The sequence below is a fragment of the Grammomys surdaster genome, unplaced genomic scaffold, assembly GCF_004785775.1.
Source record: "Grammomys surdaster isolate TR1022 unplaced genomic scaffold, NIH_TR_1.0 218, whole genome shotgun sequence".
Taxonomy (NCBI): Eukaryota; Metazoa; Chordata; class Mammalia; order Rodentia; family Muridae; genus Grammomys; species Grammomys surdaster.
In genome coordinates this window covers 3642513-3657402 of record NW_021604663.1, presented here as the reverse complement: position 1 = coordinate 3657402, position 14890 = coordinate 3642513, and the positions used below count along the sequence as shown (strand labels likewise).

The window sequence follows — 14890 nt, the reverse complement described above, 5'->3', positions numbered from 1 at the left end:
GGCTGACTCCTTACCTCTGTCTCCACCCAGCAGGATGCTGGCTCAGCTGGCTTTCTCCTCGTCCTCCTTTTATTGAGTCTGGGTTCCACCTACATTTAAGGCAACTCTTATCCCTCAGTTAATGTTTTCTGAAAATATCATCACAGGAAAGTATCTCTCTCTAATGTTCTAGGCAGGTCATAATCCAATAAAGTGGACACTCCAAATTAACCACTAAACCCAATATACAGATAGCTGCTTTAAAATATACACACAACCTGGGACTGCAGAGTATCTGTAGTGTTCGCTGTCTGGGAGACAATTATCAGTTATAGAACAAGCAACCAATTACCCTGGAGAATCTGGGGCCAAAGTGTTGAGGGGTTTAGGAGCATATAAACACAGTTTAGTCCTATATCCCTCCTAATATACATTATATAACTAGATCTGTTAATAAAGAATTTATATGACTTCTGGATTTTAAGAGTAAAATTTCAAAAAAAATAAACAAAACCCCTTCAACTGCCTATTATTTACTCCTCTTACAGAAAACAACAGAAAGGACAGCATGATAGGATTGCTAATGCTGACACAGATACATCATGCAGACCTCTTGATAGTTGGCAACTTTTTTTATTAACAATCAAAAAACACTTTGCACTTACAATAGGAAAATAAATGCTTCTTTAACCAATAAGTAAATGAAAACTAGCCAGGACCTTTCAGGCCTTTCAGCAGGTGGCAGACATGATGTTCAGAAGACAGATGTTAGCTTGCTGGGATTAGTAGGATAGTGTTTTGCTGTGATTTATTTAAAAATGTACCTAACAGCTTTCTTAACAGTAGTGTGACAGAAATTAAAACAGGAAAAATACCCAGCATTTATACCTAGTTTTAGATATGACCTACATAAAACACCTAAGTACTGACTATATGGCTTCTATACTTTTTGTAAAGGTGCTCAACAGAAATTCGGATCTCACTTTAGACCAAGAATTTCAGGTGCAATAAGCAATTTCTAAACTCCAAAGTTTAATTAACACACAATAGTTCAAACAGCAGATACTACCTCAAAGGAAATATTTATTCTGCTTCCTTGTTTCCCTCCAGTGTTTATCAATCATGTTAATGTCTATTTAAGTTCAGCCACAACTGGAACACATGCTGTAGTGTGTTACACATACACACACACACACACACACACACACTCCTTCCCAGATGAACAGTAAATTTACTTGCCTCTATTCTAAAAAAGACACAGCTATATCATCTAAGCCTCATTGCTACTAGATGTAACTCTGTTGGTCTCATAAAGTCTACACACTGAGGAGACTTACCAGACACAGTGTGATCCCTCATCCTCACCAACAGAAACCCACAGCACAGACAGAGCCTCATAGAAAGTTCAACATTGAATTTTTTTTTAATCTGAAGCTTCGTAGGAGTCAAAGTCATATAAAGACAGTAGTCTCTGTAAATCTTTGTTAGCTCAAAATAAACGCTGACCTAAAGACTTGTTTTCAAAAGTCCATCCATCAACGACCTTCCTAAAAGGTCTGTTTAAAAGTGTTCACAGCCTTGTACACAAGGCTAAGTGGAACCATGTGACTCATTCGCTCAGTCCTCTCACTGTTCATACAATGGCTGCTACTCACTCTTACAAGTCCTTTGTCAGCAGTGACACTCAAAACACCTCACTAGCTTCTACACAGAATGCCAAAAAGTGCTTTGAATTTAAATTTTGTTTTGTTTTTTTAACTTTAGTCTTCAATATTGAAACTGCTAAGTCACTCCATTTTTCCATTAGGAAAAAGAAAAATATACTTGAGGGGAGGATTAGAAAATAAACTTGGGACAAAATAGGTTTAAGAAGAAACTCAATATTAAAAAAAAAAAAAAATCCCAGGGTCTGGAAAGAAGGCTCAGTGGGTAAGTGCTTATTGCTCTCCCAGATGACGCTCTCCCAGATGATCTCAGCCCCGTTCCCAGCTCACGGCTGCCTCTAACTGTTCCAGCTCTAAGAGACCCAGACCCAACACGTTCTTCTGTCCTCCACGGGCACCGTGAACAGAACATACACAGACACACATAATTAAAAAGAAAATAAACCTTTAAAAAATGCTCCATTAAGAGGTAATTTGCGTGCATGGGGTTGCTGACCACAGCCTTTTTGGTAATAAACAACATTAAACACAAACTATTCAGTAATGTCCAGCTGATAAAAGATTACATAGTCATTGAAGATGACAAGGAAGATGGTGAGATGAAATGTGAAAAGGCAGATTCACAAAAGGGCCCTGTTGGCATTTCCACAGTGCACAGCTCCACATGCAAACGCTGCACAGGAACACAACCAGAAACACTGTGTCACCTTTTCAGGAAAGGGCGTCCTTGAAAACAGTACAAAGGCCCTCTTGTGACTATAAATTCTTGAAACTGCAGAAAAAAATGAAGATACGTGTCTCTGAAAACTAATGTTCTGAAGACACCCTATTTGCCTACCCTCACTCAGAAAGTCATTTGCCTCTACTGAGAAAGGTGCCACCTCACTCAGGGTCCAGTTCTCCTGAGATACACAATTAATGGGGCTGATCGGCTTCCAGAATGCCCTGTGACCTAGTCCTCATGGTTGACATCATCGGACAGGCCCTGTCTACCCTGTCTACCTTGAGCACGTTCATACAGCACACAGATGGTTTATAAAGACAAGGTTAACTGTTTTTGCATCTCTGCCTGTAGAAAACCCAGAGGCACCATTACACTCCTCTCATAATAAACAGTCCTAAGTCAGGAACCAAAGAATGGTTCTGTTGACTTGTTTCAGTGCTGAGTAGAGCCCAGGGCCTTGCATAAGACAGGCAAGGCTCTACCACAGAACTCCATCCATCCTTAGCCTAGTTACAGAGTTCAAGTGAAAAATGGTGTTTCTGTGAAACTGTGATCATATAAACAAAGATAACTAGGTGATATCCACTAAATAGAGGACTACTTATGAAAAATAGCAATTTTTAATAGAAAAGAGAACTATTCAGTTCTCTATTTCATTATTAAACAACTCAGGAAGGAGAAAAGAACAACTCAATTTTTTTCTACTGCAGTAGAACAGGATTACAGACTCTCCCACAGGCCTCTAAAACATAGAGATGGAATATTTCTAACGGTCTTATAATGACAGTTATAGCGTTCAAGCAATTCAAGGCTATAGTGAAAACATTCAATCAAGAGCAATTCACACAGAGTATGTACTGTTCTCAAACAGTTGTACTAATAGTAAATTTAATTAAAATAAGAAATTATCATAACATTATGCTCATCACATATGTGGATAAACATCAGTAAAGATTACAGCTCTCAGTCATAGTGCTGCAGTGCTCTACACTACTATAAAACAGCCAAGGGCCTGGCATACTCAACGTGGCCAAAAGGCTTTACTTCTTGCAAGCTGTGTATCTTTCAGTAACATTCTCCCAGTTGATTACATTCCAAATAGCCTTCAGATAGTCAGGCCTGACGTTTTTGTACTGGAGGTAGTATGCGTGCTCCCACACGTCAATCCCCAGCAGCGGAATAAGGCCTGTGAGAAAGAGAGAAAAATTACTGTTTAATACGGCATCATTCACTTGTGTCTTAGGTAACAGAAAATTTGCTTACCCCTGCAAAAACATTTAAAGTTTTTATTTTGGAAGAAAATATAATAAATAATATGAAAGGTCAGGTTAAACCACAGAACCTTAATCCCTGCTGCTGAAATAGCAACAGAAGCGCCAAACATTGAAGCCCACCCTTCCTCCCGGCCTTAGTCAGGACCCACAAGTGAGAGGGGACGGCTAAGGCCCTGAGCTTCCATTCCCGAGAGTTGTAGGGGAGGAGGCTGAGAAACCAGTTCTACTCTCCAAGGGTACTTTCAGTTTTCTGGAATAAACATCAATGAGTCACTAAAAGGAATAGGTTAACAAGAAGCTAAACAGGACCAAAGAAAAATGAACACTGCCTTCAGAAATTAAATGGTATAAATGAAGAACTTAGTGCTACATTTAAAAAAAAATTAAGTCCTCAAGTCAGGTAAAGTAGCACAGGTCTGTGTTCCCAACACACGGAGGCTCAAGCAGAAGAATATGAAATAGGCCAGACCACCCTGAGTTACAAGGAACACTAGGTCCCAAACACACTTCTCAAGCCTTCCTATAAAAACATCTCAACCACTTTATCTAGGTCAGTTGTGAGGAACATAACTCGTTGCTAATAAAGTAGCGATATTTCGAGTGACTTTTCATCCCAGAGTGCTTTGTGTGTGGAGAGAAAGGACTGTGGAAACCACCACCTCTGTGTGGGGTACCTGAGAAGCAGGCCTGACTGAGGGACTCACTGTATGCAAGATAAGCATGGCTTTAACAGATTTGGTGGCACCTCGCCTCCCCAAAATCTGACTGTGCATGAAGAATGAGTGACACAGCAGAGGTGAGGAGAGGGGCAGGAGCTACTGTCTGAGACGTCACAGCACAGAGTGGAGAGCGGAGGGCGGAGGAGCCACAGCCAACCGACTGCTACACACCATGGCGCTCCACTTCCCTCAGTCTTCGGTGACATAGAGGATAACCAGGTCAATCAGACCCAGGGAACAAGAAAGCATTTGCTGAGCAGGGAGTGTCACACACTGAAGCCGTGCAGGAGGCAGGACTGAGGGCCTAGGTTCTGGCCCCAGTTTAAGTCCAACACTCATGAGGAAAGCACGCGTTCCAGGTCAGGTCAGCCTGCATTTCTTTCTTCCTTTATTGCTTATCTAATAATCTTAGGTTCTTATTGTAGTGCATACAATAAATCTGACAATAATCTTATATAGAATGAAGCAGAACTTATCATTAAAACAGTCTTATTAAAGGAGTCTACAGGGCTGGAGAGATGGCTCAGTGGTTAAGAGCACTGATTGTTCTTCCAGAGGTCCTGAGTTCAATTCCCAGCAACCACATGGTGGCTCACAACCATCTGTAATGGGATCTGATGCTCTCTTCTGGTGTGTCTGAAGACAGCTACAGTGTACTCAATATACATTTAAAAATAAATAAGTAAATAAATAAATAAATAAAATCTTAAATAAATAAATAAATAAATAAATAAAGGAGTCTACAGAAATCACACGTGCTTATTTTACAGACTATCAATCAGTTTTTATTATAAAGACTCTGGGTACAATTCATTAACATTTCCTCAAATTATCACACATTCACACGTTTAAACTCTGCTAATTTACCTTATTTCTAACTTATTCCTTTCTAGGAAGCCATATCTCTGACACGGAAAGATTAAGAGTTTTGAAGCTCTCTCACCTGTTGTTCCTTGCAGAGGGTCCTGATTAGAGCAGGCAGCAATCTGTAAGCGACCTTGCTCCTTATTGAAGCCAAGCCAGCCCCAGCCTGAACCTTGGACTCCCACAGACACGGCTGTCAGTTTCTCCTTAAACTTCTCAAAAGACCCAAAGTCACGCTTGATAGCCTCCAGCAACTCTCCTGAAGGAAAAAACAAAGCCAAAAAAAGACTTCAAAAGCTACAATAGAATGTTAGGTTCACAACACTAAAATATTCTTGTCAAAGGACCGACTGGACCACACCTGTGAGAAGATGCCTACGTCCCACCACAAGGACACTGGGCTGAGGTTGACTATTGAGTGCAGTCAGGGTCTCTCCGTTCCTTGTGCTAGTGAAGGAAGCCAGGAAGGGAAGAGCCTTCTCCATAGGCTTCCTTTCTGTTTTTCCCATGTCATAGTTGTGCCCCTATCCTATGACCCCGTTTGGAAATTGAAAGTTACTGCTGTTATTCAGCATTCTCCAAGCCTAGATCTTCTCATCTTTATCATACTGTTCTTTAAATGAAGGCTTCTCTCTTGTTATTGAGCTACTGATACACTTAGGAGGGCTGGAGCAGAGCTCAGTGAACAGATCTAATATTCATGAAGCCCTGGAACTGACCCCAATAAAGTAAAGAGAGAAAGAGGGAGCAGTGAGGGAAAAGACAACCAACATAAACACACACACACACACACACACACACACACGCCCCCGGACTCAAACTTCTGAGCCTCCTGCCTCTACCTCCCAAGTGCTGGGATTACAGGCATGTACTACCCCAGCCCTAGAATCTTTTCATTCTGTAGCAATATAGAACTGATTCTACATGAAGCATATCAACTGAATCAAATGGGTCCCAACATCTCACTTCCCTCATTCTATTGGCTAAAGCATAATTATCTTTTACAAACAATGCTAATGCTTCAAGTGGTACGAACTATGTAACAGAAACATCAACAGGAGGAGGAGGAAGAGAAGGAAGAGGAAAAAGAGACCTCAACACATCTCATATCCTGCTCATAGCCAAAACCTCACAGGTATCTAGTCATGGGCTTATTATTAGTGAATAAGTCAGGCTGCCTTTTACACCAATGGTTAAAAATAAACAAACAAACAGCATGAACGACATAATGTTGGGAATGTAGCTCAGTAACAGAAGGTTGGCCTAGCACATGGAAGACCAGGCTTCAATCCCAGCATCACCACCACAGAGATGGGGACTGGAAGAGAACCAACAAGACCAAATACTTAAGGCACATGAAGAGGGAGGAGATCTATACTATAGCCCTCACTTCCCTAGTCAGAGGATAACTGAAGTCAACTGAGCCTCCATAAGTCACACAGGAAGTCAGAGGAAGCATGGCAGCCATATTGATAAGGTGGCATAACTATCTAATGTCTTACAGGAAGTATACAGTGTACAGAGTGCCTGAAGGGTAGAGGATTTGTTTTTGTTGTTGTTGTTATTAATGTTATTTTGGTTTTGGGGGTTTTGTTTGTTTTGCTTTTGGGGGGTTTTTTGGTTTTATTTTTATTTATTTTATGTATATGAGTACACTGTCACTGTCTTCAGACACACCAGAAAAAGGCATTGGATCCCATTACAGATGGTTGTGAACTCAGGACCTCTGGAAGAGCAGTTAGTACTCTTAACCGCTGAGCCATCTCTCCAGCCTGAGGATTTGCTTTTGTTTAAAGACAGGTAGACTATACACACCCTTCATTGCACAAAGTTTCTCTTTTTGTTGTTTTTGTTTTTATTCTCATGGAAAACTTGTTTTACTGGGGCAAGTGAGTTTTTCATATTAAAAATAATAATCAAAAGCACTACTCCAAGCCCTTTACATGCAACTCTGAAAGCAGACCCCTAACTACCCCTGTATCCCATGGATGAGCTCAGATGGCTGTGTGTCTTCTTTCCCAGGGTCCAGGGCCAGCAGTGGAAAGGTCATCTTCTCTAAGTACTAGGTTTGCCCAGGTTTCCAGGTTTTCCCTAACACTTATCCTAAGAGTGGGCAGTGCATGCAGGGTGTGTGAGCACGTGCGTGTGTGCGTGCGTGCGTGCGTGCGTGCGTGTGCGTGTGCGTGTGCATGTGCGTGTGTGTGTGTGTGTGTGTGAAGTGGGTGACAGAGCTCCCTGGACACATTCTCTACTCCTCCCTTTGAAACTTAACAACTCGTCACATCCTGACTGTAAAAAAAATACGCTAAAATGATAACTCAGGAAGAACTCAGATAATAAGAAAACAGACAGTCCTCTGGAGGCAAAGTCAATGGGCACATATGTGGCATACAGAAAACACTGAGTTCAGTCCCTAGAATAAAAAGAAGAAAATTACCTCCACACACAGATATATACACATAATAAAATAAACTGCCTCAAAAAAATAAACAGATTAATAAATCTAACTGTTTACATATTGATTTCCAGGCCAGCAAGAACTACACAGTAAGACTCTTTAAAAGAAAACATTAAGGAAGCGGGGCAGCAATCATTCCTACTGTACATCAAATATAAAGCTGTACCAGCATATACCAACCTTTGGGTTCTCCACCACCCTTAGGGCTCAGGTTTGTCCAGAAGATGGTGTGATTAATATGTCCCCCACCATTGAACTTCAGTGCAGGCTGAAGGGCAACCTGAGTTGTAACATCTCCTGAAATATAAAAATGTAAACCTTTTAAAAATCCGTCCTCAGCCAGGCAAATAAAACCACAGCTTTCTTCTTCTCGGCAGCATTCACTAAACAAATAAGCTCTGGCTCCACGGAAGGATTAAAATTAAGATGTGTCTACAACATTAAGAGGAAAGTTTCCTGGGTGTCAGATGTCACCTTAAAGGAACTGCTTTCCCGACTTGGCTATTCCCCGGCTTCACTCTTACCTCATCCTTCCTGAATCTGTTATTTCCTGAATCAGAGTCTCTTCCCGTATTCAAGATTTCTGTGATTTGCTTATTGCAAGTAAAATTTCCAGAATGTGGTAATTTCCTTCTCTGAGTTTGGCCATTTACACAATTATGCTGAAATGCCACACTTGTCCACTAGATGCCCCTAGTCAACCAGATGTCACTGACTAACATTTTACTCAACCAATTTCCCAGACCTGAGACTCAATAAAGTACATTTAAGAAAAGGAGAGAGAGAGAAAAAAACTTGTAAAAGAAAAAAAAAGAAAGGAAGGAAGGAAGGAAAAAAGAAAGAAAGAAAGAAAGAAAGAAAGAAAGAAAGAAGGAAAGAATTTTACTGTCTAGGTTTTCAAGCAATACCGCTAACCTAGAGACATGACTACCAATTATTCTCCTTGTAAAAACTAATAGATTAAAAAGACAACATACTATCTTGTTTATCCATTAAAACAATAGTCCCAGGAGTGATGGTTGGCTCAACAGGTAAAAAACAAAAAAGCTCTTGCCAGGAAAACCCAACACCCTGACTTGAATTGACAATCTGAGCTCAGTTTCTGGATACCACAGAGGAAGGGGGGAACTCCCTGACTTCCTCTGACTCCTCTAACTTCCATTAGCTCTGTGTGTCAGCACGCATCCATTCACACACGTGTACACACACACACACACAGAGATAGGTTTTTAATACCACAGCATTCCCATATACATCAGCTGGGGTGCACACACAGAAGTCCACATACTACGGATTGTGTTGGCTGAACTCTTAAAAACATAGGTAAATAAGTAAGCTTAACTACTGTTCCATTCAGTGACAGCTACTGGATTCTCACAAAATAGCTATTTTTACTGTGAACTTTGACCCCAAAAGCACCAAGCCTGTTCTGCAGCTAAGTGCTAACTCCTATGTCTTCCTCTCCCACAAAGGTAAAAGGTGTGAAACAGGATGACCACAGGGCAGAGACATCCATGGGGCCAGGGAGTCCAAATCCTAGACTGAACTAATCCTACTGTTGTCCAAAACAGTGACAATAATCACAACTTGGGCTGCAGTCTCCTGAAGCCACTTCAGATCCTCTCCTGCACCTGCCGCCAGGCCACCAACATCACCTGTTCTCAGCAAAGCCCCAGCCACTGCTAGTGGCTACAGCCACCCTGTCACTCAAGGGCACCTGGCTGACCCAGCCTGGGCACTCTCAGCCCTCCTGAAAATGGCTGCCAAGGCTACCTGGAAAAAAAAGCAAAACAAACTTTCCCAAAGCCACGTTATATAACAGCCATAGATTTTAAATATCCGTACGCAAAACAAAAACTAAATATTCATTACACAAAAAGGAGCGGCATCCAGGAGCTGTCTTTAAAGGACTCCCGATTTACCACCAACGCTAGCCAGTAACACAAGTGACCAAAAAAACAAAAACAAAAAACAAAACCACTCACAATAGTAAAGCCTTTCGTGAGCTCCTGTGTTTTCCAGGATACTAAAGGACGTTTATGCAAACCAACGGAGGTATTCTCCTGCATCGAAACAGACGTCCGTCTGGACACGGGGAGCCTCCCGTGCAGGGGCCTCGCACCTACCCTTGGCCAGCGCCTCGTGGTACTTCTCCTCGGTGGCGTTCAGATTGTTCACGTAGGCCGCGTGGTGCTTGCTGTGGTGCAGCTGCATGATCTGCGCGTTAATGTGCGGCTCCAGCGCGCCATAGTCGTAAGGCAGGTCGGGGAGGCTGTGCTTGTGCCGGGAGCCCGCGGCACCGGCCACCGGGGCCAGGCTCCTGCCCGCGCTGGGAGGGACAGAGAGGACGCCGGGTCATGCCACTGACACGGCGAGCCAGCCACATCCGCCGCCCCGAGACCCACCCGTGGGGGACGCCGCGGCCCCCGGGCCCTGTCGCTCACCTGCACGCCGCCCGACACAACATTGCTGAGGCTCCCACGACCGCTGCTCCCCTCAGAACGCAGCCGTTCGCTCGCAAGCGCGCGTCTGCTCTGCGGCGCCCACCCGGCGTCCGCAAGGACACAGCGAAGCCGTGACCCTGCAGGGTGCGCCCATCAGCGGAGGGGAGGACGGGACACTGACGGCCCGGCGCGTAACGGAGCGGCACCCAGGGAAAGCCGTGTCTCCCCCGCGTAGAGTTGGTAGAGCCCGCCGGCTTGCCGTGACTACGCCCCCTGGTGTGGCCACGCCCCCTTCACCGGCTTTGGCCCCGCCTCGCCTCGGGCCGCCCGGCCCCGCCCCCGGTGTGGCTATGCCCCACCCTCCGTCTAGGCCCCGCCCCTCCTCGGGCTGCCAGAGCCAGCTCTGGCTTTGAGCTGTGATGCCTCCCTCCGCTCCTTTTCCACTCCTGCTTCTGGGAAGTCCTGGAGACTTTCCTCCGGGAAGCCACGGCCCTGCTGCTGGTCAGAGCCATGGCGTAACTAGGGCCCCTCTGACCCAGTTAATTTATGCCCGGAGTGACCTTCTCCGAGACCTGATCTCCGCAAGCTGCCCAGTGACAGGGCTGCTGAGTTTAAATCATGTCGCAGGTTTGCGTGTGTTCATCTTTGTTGCCCCTGAGATTGGGGTTGCTGACTTCAGGTGCAGTATGCCAGCCTCGCAGTTAACTAGCAAGAGTTGGGATTAGAAGGCGAGGTTCATCTTTCCTGATTAAACTCTGCGGCATTTTGTGTATTCAGTGACTTCGAAAATGAGCTACTCGGCCGGGCGGTGGTGGTGCACGCCTTTAATTCCAGCACTTGGGAGGCAGAGACAGGTGGATTTCTGAGTTCGAGGCCAGCCTGGTCTACAGAGTGAGTTCTAGGACAGCCAGGACTACACAGAGAAACTCTGTCTCGAAAAAAACAAAACAAACAAACAAAAAAAAAAACCAGCTACTCGACCAAATGTAAAAGGACATCGTTTCCCTTTGTTGACTTACAGTCTAATAACTGTGGCTATCAAATTCTTCCATAACAATTTACAAAGAATTTAAGACAGTTTTCCTCTGCCACCGATAGGGTTTAGGTTTTCCCTGATTAGAAGACACTAAGGAAGCAGAAGGCTGAGTAGTTCCCGTTGTTTTTTTCCACCCCCTTTACAGGCCTCCTAAGGATGACTGGGCTTAGGGTAAGGGGAATTTCAAGAGGATGCTTTCTGCCAGAGGGAAACTTGTCCACAGGCCTCAGACCCGGGTTGTATTATGGATACCCGGAGTCAGCATGGTTGAAAAGAGAAGTTGACATGTTAGCAGAGGAAAGGTGGTCTAACACTTGTTACCATGAGGGGCATTCTAGTCAGCTCCACAAACCTGAACTCAAAATCTCTGCGTGAGTACAATGATCTCAGCTGTGTCCTCTTCAGAGTTTTCTTTTTATTAGGTTAGTATAGACAGTAATGGGTTTCACTAGGGCTTTTTCATCTAGATTTATTTTTCTTTCATGTCATAAATATTATCCAGACAGGAATCTAGCACAAATTACTTATGCCATCTCCAGAGACACAGTCTCAAATGCCCGTCATCCCAAATGCTGAAATCCCAAAAGTACCAAATCCCTAAAATTTCCTGAAGACTGTAATGCTGGAATTCTGAAGCCAAAAATCCCCAAAATTTCAATTTTCATGGTTTTTTAAAGCAAAAAAGTTCTCATAAAATGGGTAGAAATCGAATTCTGAGGAGATTTCTACTCACAGAATATAGATGGCAACAACAATTTGTAAATGTGCCGTCTGCCCTGACATTCCTTCCAGCTAACAGAATTTTGGAGTTTTTATCATGAATCAAAGATGCACTTGAAACAGGTAGGGAACACTACAAACAGGAGTGTCAACCCCAGGTCCTTAACTGTCACCCATTGAAAGCATACTCTCAGTACCACATAAGACCATAATGTTTAAAGAACAGGACTTGATGCCAAAACTAGTGGGGCTCAAGATGGCTACACAAATGACAAAAAGAAGAAACTGTTACAGGGAAACAGCATGGCAACAGTCCTAACGAAGCCCTCTCCCTTCAGTAACTCATTATTATTATTATTAATTATTTACTTTTTAGTTATTCACTTTGCATCCCGCTCACTGCCCCCACCATGGTCACCCTCACCCACAATCCTTCCCCCATTAACTCCCTTCTCCTCTGAGCCGGTGGGGCCCTCCAGATATCCCCCCACCCTGGCACTTCAAGTTTCAGCAAGGCTAGGCGCTTCCTTTCCCACTGAGGCCAGACAAGGCAGCCCAGCTAGAAGAACATATCCCACATATAGGCAGCAGCTTTTGGAACAGCCCCCACTCCAGTTGCTCGGGACCCACATGAAGACCAAAGACCAAAGTGTACCCAAGTATGTCCTTTAGTTCAGTCTCTGAGAGAGCGCCAAGGGTCCAGGTGAGTTGGCTCTCTTGGTCTTCCTCTGGAGTTCCTGCCTGTGGATAGCCCCGGGCCTTGTATTTTGATGCTAATTCCCCTTTCCTGGAAGGGATGCAGAGGAGTAAATCAGTACACAGGTGAATTCTAGTGAACCTTCTGCCCACCTTAATTTGTAAAATAAAGGCTGGAGTCAGTGATTGGGCAGAGAAGGGAAGATGGAGAAGTAAAGTTTGGTGGAAGAGAGAGAGGAGGACAACTGGGGAGGAAGACAGTGGAGGAGGATGACAGAGGAGCAGGAGGTGGAAGAACAAGCGTGCGGCTTGGAAACCCGAAAGTTATAAGGGTCTCATAGCTGGGGAATAGAGTAGTGTAGTGGTGAATCTGCCCAACCTAGACGTGCAGCTTATATTCATAATTATTGAGTTGTGTTTTCTTTGACCGGTCTAATTTGAGTTGGAGACTTACCGCAACACTGTCCCCTAGGGGGCTGCAATCCTTCCTCCTACTCTTGGCTTAATTAACTGAGAAACCATTAATTCTATAGGCCACGTGGTTGAGCAACACATTGTTAGTTTTCTGCTAGTTTTGAAATGTGGATTCGAGAACCCTGGCCTAGACAACCTCAGTTTTTTATCAAAATCTGTCCACCTAGTGGATGACTTAAATGGAATCACAGGTTTGGCACCTCTGTCTTCACGTTGTCTGCCCTTGTCTGCCTTAACTTTAGAGTCAGACTCAACTTGAGACTTGCCAGTCACTTGAAAAATGCTTTGCTGAAGTCCGTGGCCCAGTGTGAATTTGGCTTGCTATGCTCTGGAGCAATTATGTGTTTCTTCTGCCCTACCCGGTCTGTCTCTGAAAGACAGCTGTTGTGCCTTATTATACGGTTCAAACCAAACCATGAGGCTACGGTACTTATGCAAGATGATGATGTCAAGAAAACCCCACAGTTCCCGAGTTAAACCTCTGCTCATCACCCTGAAACCTCAAGGCCAGTGTGTGTGCATACAGGAAAAACATCTTTCGAAACTGTTTATGACTCATGGACAATTACCAACCTCAAGGTCCCCTCACCCACAACTCAGAAAAGACTTGCTGCTCTTCATTGAGAGGTTTCCTTCTCGATCAAGGCTGTCTCCCTTTGGCTTAAACTGAAGCTGGCCAGCTTGGACTGATGTCCCTCAAAATGTGAAATACCTATCTTCCCATTTGTAATATTTGTAACCCGAGGAAACCTGCTTCCTCGGCCTCCAGGGTGCTTGGAGTAGAGGCATGCATCGCCACAGCTAGCAGCTCAGCCCCTGTTCTCCCATGCCCTGGGTTCCTATCATCTAGTATGGATGGCTTGAAGAAGCCAGCAGAGTCACTAACTGGTTGCAACAAAATTAAGTATGTGGCATGAGACACATAGGGGTGATGCTTTCACTCACGAGGGCTGCTTCCTCTGTTCTATTCTCTGACATGCAAGTGAAATGTACCTCACACCCGAAAGACAGAACTCGTTCCTGTCTCTCACCCCCTTTCTGTATGTATGTGATGTATGTACATGGTCATATGGATAGATTTAGATACATATGGGTATGTAGGTGCTGTGCTCATGGAAGGCCAGAGATCAACGTCCCGTGTCTTCCTAAATCATTCTCTCAATGAAGCTGGAGCTCATCAATTCCCTAGGTCCCCATCTGTCTCCACCACTACCACAACAGCAGCCAAGTTACAGCCAGGTACTGTAGGGCAACGCGCGCGCGCGGGTCGCAGGCGGGGACGCAGGTCGCGGGTCGCGGGTGGCAGAGCGGCGGTCCCGGGCGCTCTGCTCAGTCGCGCTGGGCGGAGCCATAGTCTCTGGAACCGAACCGCGGAGAGAAAGGCTTCCCATCCCCCTGCCCCACGAGCCAGAGCGCAGCAACAGGGCGGGCGTCCAGGGAACCGCAGCTCTCAAGAGAAAGTGTTCCGGGCCCACTAGAACAAAAGGCTTCTCTCTCCCACTCCCACCCCGCAGCTCGGTTTTGACCTTACACAATGAGTCCAGGATTCCAAGAGGCGCGTAGAGCTGAAGACGTTTATTAACATGGCTATGTTTCTGGTGTACTTTCCCAAAAAATGTCGGAAGGGTTTTGCTTATATTGGAAGTGGGACAGGGGGTTGAAGGGCGGGACCAGGGAAATCTTGAGGCAGAGACTTGTTCCCCTGCCCTCTACTTGGGACATGGAGACCTCGTGGAAGGTCTCTGGGCTCTGGGGGCGTGGCCAAATACCCCAGGGTTCCACATCCCCACAAGGTACCACTACCACAACAGCAGCGGAGTTACAGACAGGTACCACTA

The 14890-nt window shown here is 44.8% G+C and overlaps 1 protein-coding gene across 1 annotated transcript; it reads right to left on the bottom strand.

Annotated features, from left to right (window-relative positions):
* Positions 1-592: 592 nt before the first annotated feature.
* On the bottom strand, positions 593-10197 carry Sod2 (superoxide dismutase 2). Its single transcript, XM_028772733.1, has 5 exons — positions 10127-10197; positions 9809-10011; positions 7863-7979; positions 5304-5483; positions 593-3553 (listed from the first exon to the last, which is right to left on the bottom strand). Exons 1-5 carry the CDS (start codon positions 10147-10149, stop codon positions 3408-3410), a joined length of 669 nt encoding a protein of 222 aa, XP_028628566.1. The 5' UTR covers positions 10150-10197; the 3' UTR covers positions 593-3407.
* Positions 10198-14890: the final 4693 nt, after the last annotated feature.